Below are 26,062 nucleotides of genomic sequence, written 5' to 3'. Positions count from 1 at the left end.
TTAATTTCATTATGAATTAAACTGCTGATTAATTGTTCAATTGATTGATTTATTATTTGTTTGGACTTGAATGAATTAACTTTTACATTCACAGTTACCCGGTGTCTGTGAAGGCTACTTGGCACAAATGTCTTCAAAAGCATCAGAAAGAAAACGGTCAATGTTCTCTTTGATTTCATCAATAACGAATAAAGGTTTTGAATTTGTAAATATGTAGATTTGATATTTTGTCATTATTATAATTAAATTAATTTTGGCTACATGCATCACTTGTTGCAGTACATTTTATATAGGCAGAGTGGCCTTTTTCAAAGTGTTGTAGTGTCATATAAACTGTATTATTTGAATATAACACTGATGGATTAACATGTAAGCTGCATTTTAATGTCACAGCTGCTCAAGGTGGAGCCAGTTTTAGCTGCTTCTTACTGCTGGATAGTTTCATCCACAACAGTCCTTCATATTTCACACCTTTATTACATGTTACATTGTAAAATGATCATTTCACTTCAGCTGTAAAAAGTAGTTACCTCTTAAATGCAGTTGAGTACAAGTAAACTAGCACATATTCAAAGTACTTGAAGTACAAGACTCTTAACTGCAGTACTTGAGTAAATGTACTTAATGACTTTCCTGCGCCGCTGAAGAAATGACTGACAGGAAAAAGAAACTTCCGCACTTTACTGTCTTTATGTGATTTTGGTCTCGGGAAACAGCAGCAGAGTGAGCGCTCCCCCCGCCCCACCTCTGCGTGTCTCCGCCCCCCGCGGCGCAGTTTCCTCAGGTGTCTGAAGCGGGAGCGCGGAGGAATGTGACGGAGGGTCGGTGCGCTGCTCCGGGCCTCGCCTCACTCTCAGCCTGTGTCTGGACCAGATGATGGAAATAAAAGCTCAGTGCTCGACCCGCAGTGGATCCAAAGTGTGAGTGAAGCCCTGAGCTATGAGGAGGAGCGCGTCCTGGACCCAGGAGAGGATCTTTGGCGGCTGCCTGTGACAGTGCGGGTCGCTTTGAGTCGGCCCAGGTGTGGTGCTGTACCTGGGGCGGCGGGCTCCACTCTGTGTTTGAGTAAGAAGAGTTTTTGTGCTTTAGGACGGGTTGTGTGGCTCGGGACTCACCATGCCGGAGCTCATCAGTGTGACAGAGTTCATAGCAGAGACTAATGAGGACTACAAAGCTCCAACCACCTCCAGCTTCACCACCCGGATGTCCCACTGCAGGAACGCGGTGGCCGCTCTGGAGGAGGTAAGAAAACACACCCAGGGACATAACCCGGGACAAGAAGCTCCACCTGTCCGCGTTAAACTACAGGCAAAGGAGTAAGAATTAAAACTCTGCTCTGTTTCCCTCTAACCTGTGTTTGTTTGGTGAAACCTGTGAATTTAGCTCAGTCATCATCCTGTAAACCTCTGTTCCTGAGGGGAAGTCTGCAGGTGAAGTGTGTGTCAGTGTCTCTGTCCTTCACCTCTTTATTTCCAGGCAGTAAAAGACGAAAAAAGTGTGTTTTTCAGTGAAAAGAGGAACAGAGAAAGGCACTTCCTCATGCAGTAACAGCTCCGAGCTGAGCTCCTGCTGCTCAACATGTTGTAAGACTTCAGAGCTGCCTCTTTGTTTTGCAACCTAACCATGATGAGGCATATGTGTTAACAGAACTGATATGAGGAACCCGCAGTTATAAAGGTCAAAGGTCAGTGGTTGAAGAGCTGCAGAGTGAGCCAGTAGCAGGTCAGTGCTGTCACTTCGTACTGGTTCCCTCAGCTGAGAGGGTTTCCTGTGGCTGTGCACAGGGTCCTTAATGTAGTTCCAGGATCCCAGCCAGATTTCCAGGTGTTTTCAGACGCTTTCAAGGCTTCTTGAGCAGCTTCCAGGACGTCCTGGTGAGGTTTTAAGGGCCACTTTCCAAGGACCAGAGAGGCTTGGCTCATATAGGCTGATGTCTTTTTGTGAATAAATGTTTAGGTGTTTTATATAAGTCAGAGTAGCTCTAACTCAGACCTCCAGTCTGGTCTCAGTGACTGGACTTTAATAATCCTGACTCCAGTTTCCTTTTTTCATATACTTTTCCCAGCCACGCTGTGAATGTTTCAATAATGTTTTCAATATGGACAAGAACAACCCAACAACACTATTTGTGTATTATTAGTTAAAATAAATTGTGTTGGTTTATTATTGCACCTCAGATGAATATCTGAAAATATTTGAATTCAAATTTATACAGAAATGCAAATAATTCAGTTTGACAGTAAAGTTCACTGAAGTGTAGGAAAGTGTATCTTAAGTTGTATTAATTATAAAATTTATCATGAATATAAAATCAGTATTTCCAATATAATAATAATAATAAATAATAGAATATACGTTTCTCTAGATACTTTTATTGAATATTTTAACATCACACCTGAAGAAGTGAAGTGATATTTGTAAAAATCACAAGTCAGGACGATATATTGTATCTTCCTCCTGTTGCATGCTGGGACGTTCCCACCCAGAGGACCTGGGGGCGATGACAGAGCCTCACTCGTCTGATCGCGCCCAACAAGAACCCCCCCCCCACTCTCTCTCTCTGTCTCTCCATTTACCCTTCCTCTCTCTCTCTTTAAACTCCTCACCTTGTTTCCCTCTTTCCTTCTTCTGATTTCATATTTTCCTTCTCTCTCCTCCTCCTCCTCCTCCTCCTCTTCTCCATCTAGTTCAGTTTCTAAAGCTCCTCTGTGCTTCAGTCTTGTCTCGACTCGTCTGTCTGAGGTAAAGCGAGAGGAGTTAAAGCTCATCGCCCCCTCACTGCTCTGCAGACATGAGTATAATTAGACTGAACAGATGTGATCGTCTGTCGATGGCAGTTTCCACTCCGCTAATGTAAAAATAAATTGTCTGGGTTCATTATTAAATACACAAAGTACTGAACGACTCACATCACGACTCATCGCTCTGTGTAATTACTGAGTCGTGCTCACGTGTCCCGTCGTTCCTCAGGTAAAGTACACCTGGGAAACCAGGTCTCTGTAATCCTCTGCCCTGATTACAGAGACCTGGTTTCTTGTTTACACAGAGTTTAAGAAGAGATTAAACAGGCTGTAACATGGTTCCTTATACACCGATCAGACACTGTTACAACAGGCAGCTGGTTTAATGTTGAGGCTGATCAGTGTATGTGTGGCCTTTTTGAAAGAGTTAATTCTGAACCATCAGTTATGTGATTTAAAATGTATTTTATAGTTTTTGTTATGTTCCATCACATCATGACTTGACTTAAAATACACAAATCAGCAACATCATTAAAACCAGTTTCCTGTTTTAAGCGAGAGGTATCATCTTGAGCCCTGTGTTTCATCTACATTCAGCCAAACTGCCTCTATTAAAATTTGCTGAATCAGCTGTGATCAGTTCCTGTTTGCATCGTACCCACCGATGTTCAGACGACTGTCACTGGATCACAGCGAGACAGGAGAAAACTTAAAAACATGATTATTCTCAGGCAAGTTCTGCAGTTATTGTAAGCAGAGGACGTTTATCATGATGCACATCAGACATAATGATAATACAGTGAAAGTGTAAGTCACACTGAATCTAAAAATATGTTTCAGCTGAGTTATGACTCACAAAAGAAGCCATGAGTTTTCAGTGTTTTAAGGTATCTTCGTCACCTCTATGAGCTGCAGCTCACAATCAAATCAGTAACCAAACTACAATAACTAACCTGTCCTCTTGAGGACCCCTGAACCTGCCCCTCCACCTTTGCCTCATGTCAGGTCGTCTGTTTGTCGTGAACCTGAAAAGACCTAAAGAGAGTTTTTAAAAACCCTGCTTGACAAGTTTTTAGATCAAATCTCAACCAGGTTCAGTTTGTTGAACTCTTGTTGTTCAAACAGTAACTGAGCTTCGGGAGTGTCGGCGTGTTTCCTACACTGAGTCACTGAGCTGTGACTCACCGAGGTGAAGCTGATAAAACAGCTGACAGTGTGTAGTGAAGTGAAGAGGGCCGGGTTCAGGAGGTTGTACTCAGACGTTGCTGCTGCCGTTGTTGCCACACTCAGATGATGATGATGATGATGATGATGATGATGATGTGCTATAGCTCTACCTGCTGAAAATAACAGTCTTTGATTATAGGCTCTATGTTTAACAGATACAAAACAGGTAGCTTAGTTATGTTCAGAATAATGTGATGAACTCTCGCTGAGTCTGCAATGACGTGATGCGAGCATTACCACACAGCTTAAATCTTACTGGCTGATGATATTTATCAGTAATCCATTAGGATTGGGCTTTAAGTAAACAGGATAAATTAGTGTCTGAATGAAACAATAAGTCAGCGTTTCAGACTGGTAGGAAAGTTTTAACGTGTAGGAGGTCTCCAAGTCTTCTCGAGTTATCTTTAATGGTGGTTAAAATGTTTGGATTTTTAGTAGCTAGGGGTTTGAAAAGGTTTCCTTGAGGAAGCTGAGAGGTTCTAACTGAACATAGAGGCCAGATTATAACCTGCTGAATGTTCAGGTGAAAGTTAAAAATAAACATTCATATGTTCATTTTCAGAGACGACACAGACAGATCAACAAAACCTCCACTGAAGTTCACAGACGATTAATGCTCACACATCACCACGTCTATAAAAACCAGCAGCATGCGTCTGCTTTAATGCTGCTGTTGAACAAACTGCTTTTCAGTTTGATTTGCATGAAATCAGCTGATCAGTAGCAGGAGCTGCCGGTGCTCAGAATTATTTACATACAGGAACAAGAATTTACACCGAGTGTGTCAGTGGGATCGTTTCGCCTCTATTGTTTTACTAAAAGGGGACAATTGTGCTTTTGCATTTAGATGTTAAGTTTTGTCTGAAACACAAACTGTTTCCTGTTCAGTCTGTATCTGCTCGAGTCGCTCTGCAGGATTATTAACATATATTTCACTTCGGCCAAATTATAATAGGTTAAAGGCAGCAGCTGAAACTGGAGGTTTTTACAGTTTACAGGTCAAACGGCCCACTGGATTTATAATTGTTGTTGTGTAAAGCTAGAAACTCTTGCTGAGGTATTGTTTTTATAATCTGGCAGCTGTCTGGTCCATCAGCTCTCCTCAGACCCTGGATACCACCTGTGATGTTCACGCACAATGTTTTTGCACATTTTCCCCCTTTAACTGCACATTGTGTAGATTTGATGTGTGATTTTCTTTTAGCTTGTGTTTGTGTGTTTATTTTATAAATTCATGTCTTCTCACAGTTTTTATTTGTATGTCTTTTATGAATCCACTGTTGTGCAAACTGAATTAAATTTGAATGTATTCTCACCATTTTACACATCATCCCGTCAGATTTCCTCCCTTCCATGCAGCCAGTGGTTTCTCTTCATTTCTATGAAAATCCAGTGGCAGAGAATTGAAAGATCCTTCAGAGAGATAATATGTCAGGGTTAGTTTCCGTTTTTGAAAGCTATGGTGAAATAAAGCAGGAAATGTTTAGAAAACATCCACTTTTTCATGTAAGAAAGGACAGAAGTCACAGAGTCTCTTCACAATTTTAAATATTGTTTGTCTTCTGGATTTGATTTTATGACTCTGTCTTCATCATGACAGGCTTTTCTAACAGTTCTCAGACGTCAGAGTGTCTTTGAATGCATCACAAAGGAGAAAACTACTGCAAACACCCAGATTATTGTGCAGAGCATTCAGCCGCATAGAGCTTCATGGACATTTGGATAGTTTTACATAATGTTGTCACCTAAACAAACAGTAAAGTCACCTTAAGTGTCTGCAGACTGATTTTTAAAGAAGTGAAGGGAAACCAACGGCTGCCTGAAGGAAAGACATGAATCTGAACACTGATGGAAGAATGTGAAGAATGTGTAGAGGCTGTGATTTAAAATGTAACGATAAGATGTAAAAACACTGGTTTTAATATTATTTTAAAACAACTGTCCACAGAGGAAACCATTTGCACCTCAGTAACTTTTAACCCCAGCTTCTCTTTTTCTTATCTTTTTTCTTTTTTTGTATTTTGTTCATTTGTATGAGTGAATTTAAAATTTTTTTTGTCAAAGTATCACCATTTTAAACATGGCTATGCACAGTTGTGGGACAGCTGTGAACTTCAAACCCATGATCTGGGTGTGAGGCTGTTTGAGCGTTTGTCTCTGAATCCAAGCCACAACATTTATTCAGAAACACAACGTTTCAAGATCAAAATGTCTAAAAATACATCTGCACACACACCAGCAGGCTGACAGTGATATGTGTGTGATGACAGCTGTGGTTCAACGGCAGAAAGGTTTTAAAGTCATGAGCAGTTTTTATTTGTCATTGAACTTCATCCAAAGTCAAGTAAAGAGACGTGAAAAGCCAAATCAAATCAAATCACCTTCTCTGCCCAAAGACCCTCAGTGTCTGACTGAGAGCTACAGACAGCAGAGAATCACACTGGACAGAAACAGGAGGAATCATCAGTGACAGAAACAAGATGAAGTGATCTGATGAAGGTGGCGAGCAGAGCTTTGTGTCCTGACTGTGTTTGTCCTCCTCAGGCTCTGGACGTGGACCGATCGGTTCTGTACAAGATCAAGAAGTCGGTGAAGGCCATCAACACGTCTGGTCAGGGTGAGAGTCACGGTTTCACCTCAGTCTGTCCAAAAATACAAACCCTTCTCACCACAAACCCTCGCTTTGTCTGTCACTTCCTGTCTGCTCACACACAAACTGCCAACACCAGCGCCCATGTAAGAAATGTAACTCTTTTTTTTTTTCATTTTCAAAATGTTGGTATTGAACAAACTCACAGTGACACTGAGCACAGTGAGGAAACAGGCGTCTTCGTCTTGTCTCCTTGGGGCCTCCATACTCACTGCTGCCTGTTTCAAATGCCGGGGATGCAGCTACTGAGAGAAAACAATGACGTTAAAACAACAAGAACAATAACATGTCACAATTAATAGATACAAAGATAAATGAATCTCTTCACATACAGTCAGGAAGGCAAAGGGCCCCTGATGGCCCCTCATACTGGTACATTTGGGACTGACAACTATACACCCCCTTAAACCTCCCATAGCCTCCCTGCTGTTGCCCCATATCCCCTCTAAATGGGGCTCCTGATGATGCTAGCCTCTGAGTGAGGCATTCAGGGAACATCAGTAATTTGTACCATCTAACACAGCCTGCTATTTTTAACTTCAAAGATAATTGTAAAAATCCTTTACCTTTACTTACAGACTTCAAAATAAAAGTCTTTCTGACAGGCCGTTAAAAACACAGAGGTGGTTGTTACATAATATTAGGTTCAGGTTTGTTGAGTCTTTAAATTAGACTCCTCAGTTTGTATCTGGACACTGAAACCAATGAACAGGTTCCTGAATATCTGAAATCAACACCCCAGAATTAAAAAATATTCAGATTAAAGAGGCTGAAACAATACATTTTTGTCATTTTTGCCTAAAAAAGTGGAAAAAAAGATCATTTGATTATCAGATAGTTGCTGATTAATTTTCTCTCAATCAGCTGATCTATTAATCAGTAATTCAACTAATCATTGCAGAATCGTTCTTTTCTTATTGTTGGGTTTCTTGCTGCCCAGATAAAAGATGATATTTATCAATAAATAAAATCAATGAAAGCAGAAACTTCAACTTGTTTCAGCCACAATATCCAGGTCATTGAAAAAGTCCTGGGAACGTCCTGGAGAATTATTAGTCAGGACCAGTGGTGACTCAGCTGGTGGTGCGTTCAGGTGTGAAGTGTCGGTGTGGTTAGTGGTGAGTTTGTGTTCAGGCAGGTGGAGTCTCACCTCCAAACATTCTCGTCATACCGACCTCCTGTCCCAGCATGCCGAGGGAAAGACGCCCGCCTCCAGGACCCACCCGTCTGTAGGAGAGAAAGAAGAGACCTGATCCCACCAATCGTGTTCAGCAAATTAACGAAACCAAATATTCTTGTATTTCTGGGAAAAAAAAGAGGTGTTTGGCCCAAGGACTCGTTCTTCTCGCTGTCGTCAGGAGAGAATCTGATGCCAGAGAAAATAAAACCAGCTTTAAATGTCATAACAAACAAACAGGACAGAGTGAAGCTGAGGGAAAACACCGATAAACTGAGTTTCAAAACACGACATGGCCAAAAGTATGTGGACATGAGCGCATTCCAGTGATTATGTGACGCAGTGTTAGAAATATATATAGAAATAAATATCTATTGATAGAATAAAATAATGTGTTCGTGTAACACCGACTTGTTGTGGTTTTATGTGCTTTTTATGTGAGGGATTCTTTTGTAATGAAATTGAACTCAGACAGAAAAGCTAAAATCTACACCTCATCCACGGCATCATCTGCTTCCTGTATGTTTCAGCTCATGTGGACAACGAGGAGCAGTACATCCAGGCCATGGAGAAGTTCGGGGACAACTGCGTCTGCAGAGACGACGCCGAGGTCGGCGCCGCCTTCCTCAAGTTCTCCATTTTCACCAAAGAGCTGACGGCGCTCTTCAAAAACCTGGTGAGGAGCTGGATTCACTCCACACTGAGAGAAAACACAGGAGTCTAAACTTTAGATGTAAATGTTTGCAGTCAGCGCTGGATCACTGGACTTCATACAGTCGTTTTTTTTCCTCTCTGACTGACACCTGAGCTCTGACTGTGACCCACGGTTTGTGTGTCGGTTTCTGCTTTAACACAACTTCCCTGTTTGCAGTTGCAGAATATGAACAACATCATCACCTTCCCTCTGGACAGTCTGCTGAAGGGAGACCTGAAAGGAGTGAAAGGGGTTTGTGTTTCAGTTTCTGTTTCAGTCTGAAAGCTTCAAACAACCACACAGTCTCAGCTACACAATAACGAATCACAGTGGACTTTCTGCAGGTCTGGAAAAGTCATTGAATTCAGTTCCCCAAAAAAGGTTTTAAAGATTCTTAAATTTCATTTACAAAGTTTTTGAATATGTTTACTCTCCTGCTGTTGACAGTAACATTACTTCTAACGTTTGGTTTTTTGTTAGGAGACAGTTTTTAGGAATCATTGACTCATTAAGGACAAGGGTACATTTTTTTTGTCTGTTTGTGGTCAGTTTCCGGGGCCGTCAGGGCCCAGGACCTTCTGAACCCTCAGGCCATACAGAGGTCCAGGTCATGTTAATTGATTAGCTACATCACTAGAGATTAATGTTATCTACAACCAGGGACTACAGACAAAAATATTATATAAATGTTAAAAAGTGAATGTATTTTATAAATAATTGTTGGCTTTATATTTTGTTTTCAGTCATGACTGTGAAAAAAGGCTTGAGTTTCACTCTCTGCTGTGAAAAATCAAAAAGTGCTAACGATTATTTTTACTATCATTTAACCTGCCTGTTATTTTCCAATTAATCGTCTGTACATTCTCAGAAAATAGAAAAAATGCCCATATTTTGTATCCAGGAAGCCGACATGACGTCTTCAAACGTCTTGTTTTGTTCGATCAACAGTGAAAAATCCAGAGAGACTCAGTAACTGTGACATAAAAACAGAGAAAAGCAGAAAAATCTTACACTCGAGAAACTGAAACAAGAGCAAGTTTGGTATTTTTGTTTCAAAGATGTTAAAATTATTCAATTATCTTTGAGTATTCTTAAGTAAACTACTTCAAATATTTCAACTAATATATATATTCTGGGTCTTGATGGTGATAAAGCTGCTTTAAATGAAAAACTGCTTACAACACCCATCACAAGGCCAGAACAAAAACCTTATGAGGACTGAGATATTTTAAGTTTCATCAATATGTTTAATTTCAATTTTTACCTCTACTTTAAATTTTTGTCCAATTTTTTATAATCGTCTTCCCGCTGCTCTTTTCTCTGTGACATTTTTTAAGTTTCAAGCATCTTTATAACCAACTACAGGAGTTTATTTGTAGACTTTATGTCTTGCAGATCTGATATCAAATGAAAAAAGTGTAAAATGAAAATAGATATGTATCAACAGCTGTCAACAAGTCAGCTCCATCCTGTTTTATCAGTTAAAAAAACCTCACACTCTTTATCATCCAGTAATATTTCCTGAGTTACTCACAGGTCAAAGTCCTCTATTGCTGTTTGTTGTTATCAGAACTGTGACGTGATTGGTCGAAGCTCAGACTAATTATGTAACGTCTCTGCCTCCTTCAGGATCTGAAGAAGCCGTTCGACAAATCCTGGAAGGATTATGAGACCAAACTGTAAGAAAAACTAAATCAGTTTTCTGTTTCATACATACACTTTACTTTTATTAAAAAAGCTGAGCCTTTTAATGTGAAAAATAATAGAACAAGAAATTCAGGAAGTTATTTAAGATAAATAACTCAAACTGGCCCTGACATGAACTTATAGTTTTCAAGTTTTCAAATTTGAATTTAAGTAAAAAGATGTAGCTTAAATATATATATATAAAGATTGAAAACTTTTTTTTTAAAGCTAATGAGAAAATGGATCTCATAAAATAATTGCAACCATGTCAGTTTTTTACATTTTATGCACATTGTACAGTTATTTACAATTAGTTAGCTAATTTATTATTATTATTATTATTATTATCAATATTTATTTATAAGACATGACCAATTTCAGTTTTAAAAAATAAATTAAAAAATTAAATAAATTAAAAATAAAAAGTATTCTTTCAAAGTAGATCCAAAAGGCATTACTGACTGGACAAACCTGATTTAACTTGGTCTTTTTTTAAATTTTTGATGTCACCTTTGACCTCTGCAGAGCGAAGATTGAGAAGGAGAAGAGGGAGCACGCCAAGCAGCACGGGATGATTCGGACTGAGTTCAGTGGAGGAGAAATCGCAGAGGAGATGGAGAAGGAGAGGAGACTCTTCCAGCTGCAGATGTGCGAGGTGAGGTTATACAGAGGTCAGAGGTCACCTGAATCTTTTTATTTATTTATTAATCCTTTTATTACATTTTAGAAAACGTTCTTTTCTACATCTGTGTCTCCTTCTGGTTTCGCTCTGCAGTATCTCCTCAAAGTGAACGAGATCAAGGTGAAGAAAGGCGTCGACTTCCTCCAGAACCTCATCAAGTATTTCCACGCTCAGTGCAAGTACGTTTCAGAAACATGTTCGGGTCATTCATCATGTTCATTCAGTATCTGTCCAGTGTGCATCTGAAAAACTGTGGTCAAACTTCATTTAGAGACAAAGAAATAATAGTTAACTCCACATTGTTTTTCTTAATTTAATTTCCATCAACAGCAACAATGAGGTAAATAATGTGGAAATCATTTATGACACATTTGGAGATTTGTGCCTTTTGTTTGTTTGTCGATTTTTTCTGTGTATTAGGGGTCATTTTGTTCAGTTTTATTGTTAATATGTGTCCATTTATTTTGGAGCTTCTAATTTCCCACTGAAGTGTTTTCTCGTGTCTTGTTCAGTTTTTTCCAGGACGGACTGAAAGCTGTGGAGAGTCTGAAACCCTCCGTAGAGAAACTGGCCACAGACCTGACCACGGTGAGGACACGGGTTAACATGGCTGCAGGGGTTTTCAGTGCAGTGCAGCATAGATAAAGATTATTCAGAGGAACTGGCATTAAAGGGTCATTTCACCCAAAAGGCCTCTTTCCTATTATTGATATTAAATTGTAATGTTGGTTGTCTTGATGGTAGAAAAAAACATTAAAACCTAAAACACAAGAATAAACTTTAGACAGATGTTGTCAGTAATATAAATATACTGAAATACTGTACTTAAGTACAAATTTCAGGTACTTCTACTTTGCTTGTGTTCGTATTTTATGATACTGTGTACTTCTACTGCACAACATCTCAGAGAAAAATATTGTACTTTTTACTCCACTACAATTATATTTATATTAGTGATAATTACTTTTGAAATTAAGATATTACATAAAACATTAAATCAGCTCATAATAAAATAATGTGTTATCAATAATAATGATTCAAGTATATTATAATGTAAAACTGAGAGAGATTTCTGCATCATGAGATGCTTTTAAGAACGTTTTGTCTGCAATACTTTTAGTTTACTTTTCATTTATGTAAAATTTTACTTATACTTATAATTGAGTTGTTTATTTTTTTTTGTTATTGTGGTTTTGCTACTTTAACACTGATTTCCATGTCTCCATCTGTGTCCTTCAGATTAAACAGACTCAGGATGGAGAGAGGAAACAGCTGGTTCAGCTCCGAGACGTCCTGAAGGCTTCACTGCAGTCTGAGCAGAAGGAGGTGGGGGAACAAACTACAACTCCCAGGGTGCATTTCCCCAATAATCATCTGATCATCAGTCTTAAAATTCTGTCTCTGACAGTTTTGGATGATTTCAGTAACTATGCTGCCATCTTTTGTTCACAAATTCAACAACAAAGCATTTTGAATTTTTGATTGGCTTCTTCTCCATAGCAACGGCAGCTGAGGCTTATGGGTATTTAGAGCCTTCTAATGTCTAACAAGTCATTGCAGAAAAATAAATAAAACACACTTTTCTCTAGGTGATTACAAATTTGATTGCATACTGCAAGTACACAAGTCTAAACAAACAACACATATTTATTTATAGATTTCTTCATCATCAGCATCAGCATCAGTTTTTAGTTTATTGTTACATTTTTGCTAACGGCATGTTGGCCCCTCCCCGGCTGCTGATTGAAGAAAAACATCTTGAAATCTACTGACCATGAAAGTCAGGTGTTAACATTCATTGTCCTCAGAGGATGATGCTTTGAGATTTTGTTCAGCTCCATATTTTACCCTGGGAAACAAATTTATTGTCTCCAAAAGACAGAGCAACTGCTGCTGCTTATTTCTGTGAAATATCTGTGATCTCATTCCTGCTCCTCAGAGGACAAACCCTTCAGATTTCTCCACTAGCTTTCCTGTTTGTTCAGATTGTGTCTGCAATGAAAACTGCAGCCTCTAGGTGGCGCCATCAGGGCCTTAGATCATAAATACGGAGGTTAATGTGTCCTGGTCTTCACAGGACTCTCAGGCGAAGCAGAACGCAGGTTACAGCCTCCATCAGCTGCAGGGAAACAAGGCCCACGGCACCGAACGCTCCGGAGTCCTCTACAAGAAAAGTGAGGGGTGAGTGAACTCATTGTCCCAGAATCCCACAGGAAAATAACTTCCTGCTCACACCAGCATGGCTGACATCCCTTCTTCCATGGGGTCAAATCCCTGAAAGAATGTGTGTAGAAACAAACGTTCCTTTACAGGAGTTCTGTGGACGACTACGTCACATGACTCATGCAGCACTGTATGATCTTAATAACACGCGTGTGAACGCTCTGCTCCTCAGACTGAGGAAGGTGTGGCAGAAGAGGAAGTGCTCGGTAAAGAACGGTTTCCTGACCATCTGCCACGGCACGGTAAGACACCAAACCCTCTTCTCCTATAGGTGCTCCTGCATGCCGAGCTCCCGCCCTCCTGTCTGCATGTCCAATCAGAAGTCTCCTTATAGACTTACAGTCTACATCAGCTGGGGACAGGCAACAGGTTTTTATTTGGCCTCTTATTTTTTTTTTTCTTCTTTTTGTTCCTTCTGTCTTTTATTTTGAAGTTTTTACATGAAGAGTCAAACGGCCAATCAGGACAGAGCAAGAAGCAGAGGAAGAGAAAAAGGAGAAGCAGGAGAAGGAAGAGCATAAGGAAAAGGCTGACAGAGAGAAGGGTGGGAAGAGGACGAGCTTTGGTTTTTAAATGGGGGGGGGTCACTAACAACATCAGTATGTTCATTATATCAGGAACGTGTCAACATCTACAAGATAAAGTGACGTTTCTTCGTGGTCATCAGAGGATGAATCCTTTATCTTTCTGGTGATCCAGTGATTTTTTTCTGTAGCACCATCTTCAGGACAAAATATACATTTTAATTCAAGAGATTTCAGGCTGTAAAGTCCAGATCTCATTCCTGCTCCTCAGAGGATGAACCCTTTAGATTTTAATGACTCTGTGATCTTTCCTTTAGCGCCACCCTCAGGACAAACTTAGAGCAAAATATCTTGAGACCCGCTTCACACATTACTCCGACATTTGTTGTGGACATTCATTGTCCCCAGAAGATGGTTTGTAAAGACTTTGGTCACTCTCTGATCTTTCGTCTAAGGCTGAGTTCAGACCAAATTTACTTTGTTGACAGTAGCAGGAGGCCAACGCAAAGGTTTCATACAAAAAAACATGGGGTCATCCAGTGAATAAAGTTTTTATAAACCAGACCTGTTTTCTTGTTATGTTAAATTACGTCATCAAAGTTCAGTGTGTGTATTCCTGAGGATTAATGTGTGTGAAAGTGCAGTAACTGCTTCCTCATATAAACATTTTTGTGGAAAGTTTGAAACCTGCACTGCGCTAACAGATTTCTTCTTCACTGCTTTTTCCGGTGCGTGGCTGCTTTTCTTGCAGCTTTACTGTAGATCAGTGGAACAGTGTGACACCATTGGCAGACTGTGTATCCTCACCATGTCACCTTTCCATAGCAGTGGAGGTCAGCTGTACTCGTTACCATTAATTAATGAGTTGATTTCAGTCTGAATGTCGTCATCAGTAAAACACAAGAAATATTCAATTGTAATTTAATTGTAATCCTTGTTCCTGCTCTGTTTTGATTCAAAAGTTGCTAAAACCTGACGGATGCACAGAAGCACCAGACATCACCTCATGTTTTTTCCTTTTTTGTTTTGTTACTGCATCCATAAAAACACTAGGGACAGTTTGCCTACGTATACAAATTAGCCTTAACCTCCCCCCAGTATTTATTTATTTATGTTTAATTGATTTTAACATCCAAATTTTAATTTTGTAATTTTTAATCCCTTATTTTGACCTCTCATTTAAACGTGATTATTCATCTAAGTTTTCACTACTACTGGGCTTAAACTCCTGTTGTTTTACTTTTTCTCCAAATATCTGTGCTGGTGTTTTATCACCTCATTCAGTGCTATACAGATAAATAAACGTGAAACTTGAGATAACCAGTAAGCTGCTGTTGGAGCCTTTGTTAATGTATCACTCATAATTAAAGCTGTTTTCAGGGCCTTTATTGTGTCTCATCTTATATACGTATTAAAACTCATAAATGCAGCTGTGACTGTACTTCAGAGGAAAACTAAACATACTAAACCAACATGAACACAAGCTCATCCCTGACTTTACCTTTCAGAACATGATTCTTCTTCGTCTCCATCTCTGTCCGATTGAACTGTATCACAGCACGTCTCTGTCTCTGTCTGTGGACACTCTGCTGTTCTCACCTGCTGTGTCTCACCTGTCTCCCTGCTCCTTGTCTTGCAGCCTAACCGACCTCCAGCCAAACTCAACCTGCTCACCTGCCAGGTGAAGAGGAATCCGGACGAGAAGAAGAGCTTCGATCTGTTCTCGCGTACGCCGCAGAGACTCGTGTCTGAATAACGTGTTGTTTCCACGGCGTGTTTGTCTTTCTGTCTGACATTTGTCTGTCTCCCTCAGACGACAGGACCTATCACTTCCAGGCCGAGGACGAGGCCGAGTGTCAGGTGTAAGTAGCAGAAAGTTTGCTGTGCAGCTGCGGCTCTGAGCTCGGTGTGGGTGTCTGACTGAGGTCTGGTGTCTGTGCAGCTGGGTGTCGGTGCTGCAGAACAGCAAGGAGGAGGCGCTGACCAAGGCCTTCAAAGGAGACCAGGACGAGGGCGAGAACAACATCGTCCAGGAGCTGACCAAGGCCATCGTGGGGGAGGTGAAGAGGATGAGCGGGAACGACGGCTGCTGTGACTGTGGAGCGGCCGGTCAGTACTGCTGGAAATACTACTACTACTAATACTGCTGATACTACCGCTAATACTAATACTGCTACAGATACTGATACTGCTGATACTACCGCTAATACTAACACTGCTGATACTGCTGATAATACTACTACTAATACTACTGATACTACTGCTACTGGTACTAGTAATAATACTACTACTACTACTAATACTACTGTTACTGTTAATACTGCTACTAATACTACTACTGATACTAGTAATAATACTACTACAAATACTACTGCTACTAATAATACTGCTACTAATACTAACACCGCTACTACTGCTACTAATACTAGCACTACTGCTACTACTGCTCTTAATACTTCTACTAATACGGCTATTACTGCTACCAATACTGCTTCTATTTGCACAGCTCCAGTTCCTCCTCTTACAGATGGATGGATGACATTAAAATATCATAGCAGCAGAATAAAAGTACAATAAATTACAGTAAAATACAAAGACAAAAGAAAAAAATACACAGAAGTCTACAGTAACAATAAGAAGTAGATAAATACTTCCATAAGTACTCCTTACTGCTACTGTTACTAGTTCTGCTTCACCTGATGCTGCTACAAGCACTACTACACTTGTAGTAAAGCCATTAGTTTTATTTGTACTACGTCTAATGCCACTTGTACCATGAATCCTGCTGCTACACGTCTACATTATAATGACAATAATAACATGATACTGATACAAACCTTTATAAATGCGATGGATGTAATAACAATGTAATAAAGCTGCACTTAAAACAACTGACGCAGAAACCTCCCTGGACTCACAGTAGCAGCAGTACTGCAGTAGTACCTGCAGTAGTACCTGCAGTAGTACCTGCAGTGACTGAGGCCTCACCTGGTGTGTACCTTCACAGTACATTCCTCAGCTGCCGGTCAGACGAGTTTCTGCAGGAGGACGAAACTGTAGAGTTTCATTGTCACAGGTCCTGACTTTCAGTCAGTCAGTCAGTCAGGGATGAGGCCCCCCAGAGCAGGGCCCCCACCTCTATTCTGTGCTTGTTTTGAGTGTCGTCGTAGCTCACAGCAGCTGATGTTTCTCAGACTTTATGACTGAATTTCGTTGTTATTCCGTTTTCAACTTTTAACATCATAGAGAAAAACTTCAAAGACTTCAAAGAGTAAAGAGTTTCCTATGTACCCTCCCACCCCCACCCCCACTTCCTCCCATCAGCCCCCACCTGGCTGTCCACCAACCTCGGGGTGCTGATCTGCATCGAGTGCTCTGGGATCCACAGGGAGATGGGGGTCCACTACTCCAGGATCCAGAGCCTGGACCTGGATGTCCTGGGAACCTCTGAGCTGCTGGTGAGTCCACTTCACTGTCCCCAGAGGAGGGACGGGAATCAAAGCGTCGCGGCAGAGGAGAGTCACACAGTTTTCTGTTATCTTGACAAAAACTAATAATACTTTAAAAATAAAGATGGAAATTTTATTCAACATATAAAATTCTTGAAGATTTTTCTTGCAGTACTTCGCATCGTGCCGTCTGTCTTGATGAGTTTTGAAGTTATCCATAAAATGTAGAGCATATGAAGAGAGTACAGAAGTTCATCATATATACTGTGTTGGAGGAAGCAGAGAGCATGAGTTTGTGACAGTTTTAGTGCAGGAAGCAGCAGCTCTGATGGATCCACCGGACGTGTTTTTGTTGTGTTTTAGTTGGCAAAGAACGTGGGAAATGCGAACTTCAACGACATCATGGAGGCAGACCTTTCAGCGCAGGACGTAACCAAACCTGATCCGAGCAGTGACATGTGAGTGACGCTCACACAGGCTGAAAGGAGGGAAATCCAGGAGCCGAATCAGCTGTGACGCACTAACTCTGTCTCTCTCTGGTGGTTTCCAGGCAGATGAGGAAGGACTACATCGTAGCCAAGTACACAGAGAAGCGCTTCGCCCAGCGGCTTTGTGCCGACGCTGCGTCCAGAGTACAGGTTTTATACGAGTCCGTCAGGAACAGGGACATCCTGTCTCTGATCCAGGTCTACGCTGAGGGGGTGGACCTGATGGAGGCCATGGCACAGCCCAACGAACACGTACGACTGCAGTGATCTATAGTCCTCTAATGGTGGACGCAGTGACATTGGTCCTGATCACGCCGTCTGTGTGAGTGGAGGTTTTACTCAAGGTCTGTTTGTTCCCGTCAGGAACCGGGAGAGACGGTGCTCCACCTGGCGGTCCGAATGGTCGACAGAAACTCCCTCCACATCGTCGACTTCCTCGCTCAGAACAGGTAACAGCTGCAGGTCACCTCCGTCAGGTGAAAGGCTGTCAGTGCACCGAGGGCAGAGGAAACGTTAAAGCACGTTGGTTTTGTGGACGTCTACAAAGCTGCTGCATGAAATCAGAAGTTTTATTCAGGTTTCCACAGGTTCTGGTTTAGTAAAATAATGCTCCCATCATTGTGCATCATTTTGTTCCTCCGGGAAACACTGACTGAACATGTACTTTTCTAACTTTAATTGATGAGGGACAAAACCAAATCACCTCAGTGTTTACAATAGTTACACTCCTGTTGTTTTCTCTTTCTCCCCAGAGGAACATTTTCTGTCTTTTCTTTGTCTTTTCTTTTATTTAACCTTTAACCTGTGTGTGTGTGTGTGTGTGTGTGTTTCAGCGCTAACCTGGACAAGCAGACGGCCAAAGGAAGCACAGCGCTGCATTACTGCTGCCTGACTGACAACAGCGAGTGTCTCAAGCTGCTGCTGAGAGGAAAAGCCTCAGTCTCCATCAGTAAGAACACAAACAGCTGCACACAGAGGACACACACTAACACCACTGTTGTTCTGCAGCTCATCTGAGTGGCAGCGTTCACACATTATTTCAAGATGTTCACACCAGTTGTCAGAGACACAGTGTGTATGTAGCTTCCCTTTTAAGTAGCTCTGGCTGAATGAAGTGTGTTAGTGTTGCTGTTGGCTTTTATTTTGATGTCACATCTCATGGTCCCCAGTGGATGAATCTGCTCGTGCAGATACAGATTGAAGAAGACTGGCCCAGTGTTAACATCCAGACGCCGCTAACATTTCATATTTTGTGTAGATAGATGGTGAAGATCGATCTGTAGTAAAGTGAAATATTAAACGGTTCAGTTTTCTGATGTGAAAATGCAGCAAGTGCGACTGCTAATGTTTCGTTTTCTACTTGTTTAAATTCTTTGTTTCATTAATTTGTCTCCACAGCAAACGAAGCAGGAGAGACGCCGCTGGACATCGCCAAACGTCTCCGACACACTCAGTGCGAAGAGCTGGTAAGAGCACAGCATGAAATAAGCAACTAAAAAAAAGTACAGCCTCATATCAACACAAACACACAACAGAATTCATATCATCTGGACTAACAACCTAAATGAGTAACAACACATTACAGGATATATGAAATGAAATGGTGAGAGGACAGCTGTGGTCTGAGGAGTTACTACGTTTCCGGTTGTTCGTCTCGTCTTCAAATTTGGCACAAATGTCAGACTCAAGGATGAACTGATTAGAATTTGGTGGTCAAAGGTCAAGGTCACTGTGACCTCACAAAACACATTTTTGGCGAGCTTCCCTTTATGCACTACTCGCCCGAATCAAATTCAAGTCACTATTATTTACCTATGGAGCGTCTTCTGTGTCTGCACCCGTCCACTTGAACTCAATCACTCAACTTAAACTCTTTCTCTTTGTTCCTCCGAGGGATTTTTGTTGTGTATTTATGCTCGTCGATTGTTTCATGTTGGATTAAAAACATCGTTGTGTGTGTTTCAGCTGACTCAGGCTCAGACCGGAAAGTTTAACGTCCATGTTCACGTTGAGTACGAGTGGCGTCTCCAGAACGAGGACCTGGACGAGAGCGAGGACGAGATGGAGGACAAGGTGAGCTGGTTTTATCTGATGAAGTAAACGGACACACAGATATTCAGGATGTGTAACGGCCTGTTGTTTTCTGTGCATCCCCCTGCAGCCCATCCCCAACCGTCGTGAGGAGCGTCCGGTCAGCTGCTTCGTGCCGGGCAGCGGCCCCATGCAGCCCAACCTGGCGGCGCTGGCCCGAGACGCCGCAAGTCTAATGCGTGACAAACACAGGCCTCAGATTCCCAGCACCATAATCAGCAACGAGACCTATGGCACCATGCTGGACCTCAACCTGCCGCCACCGGGACCGACGCCCCCGCTGCCACCAAGAGCCCCCCACAGAGGTCAGAGGATGTGGGGGCGTCGGTTCGCTTTGTATCTGGGCTCCCGCTCTTTCTGTCCCTATGGGATTCATCCCCCTTCTCCTCCTAATAACTTTCATATAAACTATTTATTCATTTTAAAAACTGGGTAATAACCCAGTGAGAGGCTTTACCTGCTGGACTGTTCTTGTCTCTTCACCTGGAATAAAAACGACATCAGTTCTGAGATGTGTTGTTTTGTGTCTCTGCAGGAGCTTTAGGTCACAGTAAACCTGCCGCCATAGAAACTGTAGGAAGACAGCGGTCGTCCTCCGACCCCCCGAACCCTCAGACCCCTGAGAGGAACTCCTCCATGTACGGTGAGTGTCACTTCCTGTCAGCTCCACACTGCCTATACAAATTAAAACACTATAATAGGCATCGCTGTGCATCTCTTTGTAGTTTTGTGTCTCTTTGTTGTTGAGCTGTGCGTCTGTTTATGTTCCTTTGTCATCTCTTTGTGGCTGTTTTGCACGTCCTGTTGTTGTTTTTGTGAGGCTGCGTACAGGATACAGTCCGACCCTCCAATACACTGAGGTTGTAGCTGCAGCCTGAGACGGCGCCTGCAGACAGTGCTCAGGGCTGAAGAAACAAAACAATTGAATATATTTTTACAGCCAATGTTGAACGTGAATCCAATATTAAATATTAGACAATAACCACAGTCTTCTGTTTAGTGAAGATGTTTATATGTGTCATAAAGTACCAAAAACTGAATGTGATTTTAATTAGCGTTACTGTATTAATACAACAGTGTTCAATTTATTCTATACTAATTTATTATTTTCTAAATTTATATAAATATATAAATGTTGAAATAGCATTCATCACTCACATACTTTATTTATTTTTTAACTATTTTTACAAACTTTATTTTTTATATTAATTAATTAATTTATTTATTTATTTATTTACTTTATTACTTTTTTTTTTTTTTAACCATTTTTTAAACCAAACCACCCCTGAGCTCCACCTTGATGAACCAGCTCCTGGTTTTTATTTAACGAGACTGAAACGTGATTTTAATTTCAGCTGAATTTGGATGAACCTTGATTAACGAGGTAAGATCTGACTCAGGCCTCTCCTCCTCTCCCAGTGCTCCCTACAGCTCCTCCTCCAGTCAACAAGAAGCCCAGTATGGTGGAGACCAAGACCGTGTCAGCCAGGAACACCCCCCTGCCTCCTCTGCCTCCTGCAGCAGCATCAGGACTCTCCTCCGTCCCCCCAGCACCACCAGTTCCAACACCACCCTCTATCCCACCACCACCCCACTACAAAGCTCCACCTCTTCCCCCACCAGTCCCCATCCACCAGACCAGCAGACCACCAGGACCACCAGGATCCAAGTCTCCCAAATCACCCACCGGGTACGAACTGAACTGTACTTGTCTATACTGGTCTTTACTGGTCTATACTGGCTTCAGTGTTACAACTGGGAGTTTTTATCAGTTGATTTTATGTTCACTGATTTCAGATCAGGGAAACGTCCTCCACAGAGACCTCCTGTCAGGACTGCATCTGTGGACAAACGAGGTACACACACACACACACACACACACACACACAAAGAGATGTTGATAACTCTGAAGGTACTGATGTCACACATTGTTTATTTCTCTCTGTAGGTTCTCAGTCCAAATCCCCCCACAGTCCGGCTCCGCCAACACCCAAACCAAGAACCACCCACTCTGTAAGTCCTCAAGCACAGAAGCACCACACAGACAGAGGTCAGAGGTCAACACTGAGTGTACCATACAGTCAACAGCAGCAGAATGATGACAACAAGAAAGGCACAGCTCACCAGAATACACTTCATTAAATTAACACTGATTAAGTCCAGCAGTTGTTCACTTTCTGACACAAAACACTGAATTCAAATAATCACAGACTGATTCATTCAAGTACCAAAAGAAGAAAACATGTGATTGTATAAATCAGTGGTTTTGTTAATGGAGTTTGGTTTAGTTTATTGTTCTTTAACTTAAGCCTGACTGTGTCTGTGTGTGTGTGTGTGTGTGTGTGTGTGTGTGTGTTTGTATAGAAGCAGAAGCCTCAGAGAGTGAAGGCCATCTACAACTGCTCAGCTGATAATCCAGACGAGCTGACGTTCTCTGAGGGGGAGGTGATCGTGGTGGAGGGGGAGGAGGACAGCGAGTGGTGGGTGAGTGAGACCATGAATTTTTTACCACACCTGCCAGTTTGGAAAATGATTGTTTGGTAAAAAATCCCATCACAAAGTGACACCTTCACAATGTTTGTTTTGAGGTTTTACTGAAATATGATGCCACGAACTGGTTTTCTCTACAGTCGACATAAATAAAAAATCTTCCTAGTGTTTGGGAACTGAAGTGATCTTCCGTCAGCGTGTCTTCTGTTTGTGACTTTACTCTGTGCTGGGTTTCAGATCGGTCACATTGAAGGAGAGCCGACCAGACATGGAGTGTTTCCCATCACCTTCGTTCACTTCATCACAGAGTGACGTCAGGTCTGAACGGAGACGATTCCCTTCTCCAGTTGTTCGACGGCACGGCTCAGTCTGAGTGGAAACAAGCAGGACAAAGACTCCGAGTCATCATCCTCCTCCTGGATCGACGAGGACGCTCGAGCCAGACCTGAGAACCAAAATCTAAAATGAACTAAAACAGCAGACTGAAGCTGCTTTTTCTTCCACCTGATGCCTTCATTTCCTCTCAGATGTTGTAAATTTCATACTTGAGAGCTGAGCTCATGTTGTTTTTGTCTTTGTTGTTTTCAAACTCACAGAACTTTATTTTACATTCTCAGAGTTTCCAAAGATCCCAAATATGTCAGGATGAATTTTGTGGAAATAACTTAAATATGATGCAGCAGAAACAAAAAAACATGTAGCGTTGAATGAATTAGAATATTTATCTCAGTGGAAACATCACAGAGCCTCAGTGAAGAGCTGCAACAACATGACACATGATATGAAAATATCCACTGTATGGCCAAACGTATGTGGACAGTAGAGGCTGTTATAGCATCACACTGTCACATAAGGAGCTGTCCTCATACTTTTGGCCATATCTGTAATACAACTTGTGCTGCTGGTATCAAACCTGTGATGTTACAGCCCAGAAAACCTCTGATCTGATCTTTGTTTTCTGTTTCGATCAGAAATGTCTGAGATTGCAGTTTCAACTGGAAAATGATTTTTATTGTTTTAACTTGTTGGCTGAAGGGCTTCACTGTATTAGCTGGAGGGTAAAATACGAACGTCCACTTTGATTTTACTGTACTCTAATATAAAGCACTGTGTCATTAAAAACATGAAATTACTCCTTTAACATTTTCTTCATGTGTTCAAGTGATTTTTTTTTGTTGCTCCTACCGTTATCCAAACTTGTCCCCTCTGTCTTTCCTCTTTTTTTCCACTTCTCATGTTTTTGTTTTGTTTTTCATACAACACATAACAATCCTGAAATAATCTCTTTTAAAATCTAGTGTCTTTTTTCAATAGTTTTGGTCAAGTTTGCATACTTTCACACAAAGTGCCAGAATTTCTTTTTATAATTTAAATTGGTTTCAGGATAATAAAACTAAAACTTATTACCTATTTTAACTTATTATCATTAAATTAATTTTCATTTCATTTAATGTAATTTACAGAACAATACAATGCATTGTGCTTTACAAAATAAATAAAAATACACATGATTAGACAAAGATACAAAAATATATCATACAGTTTTTGTTAATGTTGTGGAAGCCTTTAGGATAATTTTTTATATGAAAAATTAGGAATAAATTCATTCAATTAAACAAAATTTATAACGTAGACATAGACATTCATTCTGATTTACTAAATTAAAAGCATAATCATATTTTTTACTTTTTAATATTATTATTATTTTTTTAAAAATATATATTTCTATTTGTCACTAAGTTTTATCTTTATTTCCTGGAAGGAGGAACCTTTCATCTCAGTTCAGAGCTGAGGTGTGTAGTACACGGACAGATTTACGGCACGGACCGGAAAAGCCAAACTTCTGGACAGGCGCGTCGCAGCTGAAGCAGCTATGAATTAACTTGTTTAGTTTGATATTTGTCGTGTTGGTTGAGGTAAACATGGCAGCGAAACGTAAACCGGACACAACTGTTCCTGCGGAGGAAAGCGACCAGCTGCTCATCCGCCCGCTGTGAGTTTAAACACAACTTCATCTCCGTTTTACCAGAAAGCGTCTGTGAGCCGCCGCTCCATCACCAGACTCCATCCAGAAACCTCCTCAATTACAAGTTATTTTTTGTCAGCAAAGGCAAAAACATCGTCCAGCTTGATCTTATGATACTTTCAATAAATCCTTAGAGGCAAGTCTTCGTTTCGGCATAGACCAAATGTTGTTGGTGCAACACTAACTTGTAAAACTAAATGTGATTATCTTCCATCAACACACGTTTGACTGAAATGATGATGTTCTCAGTGGATTCTATAAAATCTAAATTAATAATCGTATTGATTAATAAAGTTATAGAACTTGACGTGTTTTTGCATTCGCTTGTTCATTGTTTTAAAATGCGTCACTTTTGAATAGAGTTTGGTTTTACATATTCTGGGTGAGAGTAGATCTGGTTATACCTGACGTAAATGCATCTTCGCAGCAAATCCCCTAGTTATTTGTTCTGATGAGTTTGACATTTTTTTAATTAACTAGTTAACTAGTTATCATAAAATACAGAAATATAAAACATCTGGATGTTGGGACATAAAAGTGTTGATTTCACTGTTTATGTCCAGAGGAGCAGGACAGGAGGTGGGACGATCCTGCATCATCCTGGAGTTCAAAGGACGGAAGATCATGGTAACACTGCCCCTGCTTTGTTTGTCTTTGTGTAGCTCTACATTTTAAAATCAGTGTGCAGAGTCTCCTCAGAGTCTTGAAGCATCTGTGTGTGTGTGTGTGTGTGTGTGTGTGTGTGTGTGTGTGTGTGTGTGTGTGTGTGTGTGTGTGTGTGTGTGTGTGTGTGTGTGTGTGTGTGTGTGTGTTGTGGTTTAGCTGGACTGTGGGATCCATCCTGGTCTCGAGGGAATGGACGCTCTGCCCTACATCGACCTGATCGATCCGGCTGAGATCGACCTGCTGCTCATCAGCCAGTGAGTTCAGAGGATCTCTGAGAACCAGAAAACACAGACACTTATACTCACACTGACATCAGGTTTCTCCTCCAACCACTGTCCGAACACTTTGTTTCTTCCATTTTTACTCTATATTCTTTTTTTTTTTTAAGCTGATATGGATTAGAGTTCAAAAAAAGATCTGATAATGACATATTGGAATATTAATAGTGAACATATGTAGTGAGCAGGACATTTAACACTGCAGGTGTTGTCAATGTTATTATTAACTGGTAATTAAAAAATAGAGAAATAAGACAGTGATGACGTTTGTCATGACAGTGAAATTTCAGGTGTGAAAGCCCATCATACCTGAGGTAGCATAAGTATCAGGGTGGATGAAAAACTGGAGGCTCCTCAGTAACTGACATGCTGCCCCCCCACCTCCTCCCTCAGCTTCCACCTGGACCACTGCGGAGCTCTGCCCTGGTTCCTGCAGAAAACCAGTTTTAAAGGACGAACCTTCATGACTCACGCTACAAAGGCCATCTACCGCTGGCTGCTGTCCGACTACGTCAAAGTCAGGTAGGACTTAAAGAACAGTTTACTGCAGCTTTTCTTCCCTTAGCACCTGCGCCGTGTTTACAACCCGTGTGTGTGTGTGTGTGTGATGTGCGTTAACGCTGACGTGTGCTGCAGTAACATCTCAGCGGACGACATGCTGTACACTGAGACAGACCTGGAGGAGAGCATGGAGAAGATCGAGACCATCAACTTCCACGAGGTGAAGGAAGTGGCCGGCATCAAGTTCTGGTGTTACCACGCCGGGCACGTCCTCGGAGCCGCCATGTTCATGATTGAGATCGCCGGTGTCAAGGTAACGCACGCCGGTCGCATCGTCCATGACAGTGAGCTCAAAGCAACAAGTTCAGATTCATCCTGTTGTAAACACATTGTTGATTAATCCAAATAATAATCAACAAATAAAACTATGATGACAGGACAACCTGATAGTTGAGTGGTTAGGAAGCAG

The 26,062-nt window shown here is 41.2% G+C and overlaps 2 protein-coding genes across 3 annotated transcripts in view; both read left to right on the top strand.

Annotated features, from left to right (window-relative positions):
- Nucleotides 1–765: 765 nt before the first annotated feature.
- asap2b (ArfGAP with SH3 domain, ankyrin repeat and PH domain 2b) lies at nt 766–23,268 on the top strand. 2 transcript variants are annotated; one of them, XM_071468156.1, is made up of 29 exons: nt 766–1,242; nt 6,513–6,585; nt 8,326–8,471; nt 8,667–8,741; nt 10,119–10,168; nt 10,701–10,830; nt 10,951–11,036; nt 11,370–11,445; nt 12,097–12,183; nt 12,935–13,038; nt 13,253–13,322; nt 13,514–13,624; nt 15,244–15,331; nt 15,418–15,466; nt 15,547–15,713; nt 16,929–17,062; nt 17,417–17,511; nt 17,604–17,793; nt 17,905–17,990; nt 18,375–18,490; nt 18,940–19,007; nt 19,507–19,614; nt 19,703–19,937; nt 20,168–20,275; nt 21,052–21,322; nt 21,430–21,488; nt 21,581–21,645; nt 21,997–22,116; nt 22,360–23,268. In XM_071468156.1, exons 1-29 carry the CDS (start codon nt 1,117–1,119, stop codon nt 22,432–22,434), a joined length of 3,168 nt encoding a protein of 1,055 aa, XP_071324257.1. In that variant the 5' UTR covers nt 766–1,116; the 3' UTR covers nt 22,435–23,268. The 2 variants fall into 2 exon arrangements, with proteins under 2 accessions (XP_071324257.1, XP_071324258.1); XM_071468157.1 differs by lacking the exon at nt 13,514–13,624 and having other exon boundaries at nt 767–1,242.
- A 655-nt stretch (nt 23,269–23,923) lies between these two features.
- The window catches only part of LOC139612236 (cleavage and polyadenylation specificity factor subunit 3-like), a 7,738-nt gene continuing 5,599 nt past the window's right edge, over nt 23,924–26,062 (top strand). Inside the window, exons 1-5 of the mRNA XM_071467591.1 lie at nt 23,924–24,115; nt 24,712–24,775; nt 24,971–25,068; nt 25,486–25,614; nt 25,729–25,906. Of these exons, the coding sequence (XP_071323692.1) occupies nt 24,045–24,115; nt 24,712–24,775; nt 24,971–25,068; nt 25,486–25,614; nt 25,729–25,906 (540 nt within the window). The 5' untranslated portion in view covers nt 23,924–24,044. The remainder of the gene's footprint in view (nt 24,116–24,711; nt 24,776–24,970; nt 25,069–25,485; nt 25,615–25,728; nt 25,907–26,062) is intronic.

The sequence above is a fragment of the Trachinotus anak genome, unplaced genomic scaffold, assembly GCF_046630095.1.
Source record: "Trachinotus anak isolate AG129_WGS33_773 ecotype Australia unplaced genomic scaffold, CSIRO_AGI_Tana_v1 ptg000031l, whole genome shotgun sequence".
Lineage (NCBI taxonomy): Eukaryota > Metazoa > Chordata > Actinopteri > Carangiformes > Carangidae > Trachinotus > Trachinotus anak.
The sequence above is the reverse complement of the archived record's forward strand: the minus strand, read 5'-3'. Positions and strand labels throughout refer to the sequence as shown.

Excerpts from the sequence above, each read along its gene's own strand:
- asap2b (XM_071468156.1), top strand. The coding sequence starts at position 1,117 with ATGCCGGAGCTCATCAGTGTGACAGAGTTCATAGCAGAGACTAATGAG. Across the intron at positions 8,742-10,118 it reads ACCTGAAAGGAGTGAAAGGG|GATCTGAAGAAGCCGTTCGA; the intron begins GTTTGTGTTTCA and ends TGCCTCCTTCAG. Across the intron at positions 15,467-15,546 it reads GACGAGGCCGAGTGTCAGGT|CTGGGTGTCGGTGCTGCAGA; the intron begins GTAAGTAGCAGA and ends GTGTCTGTGCAG.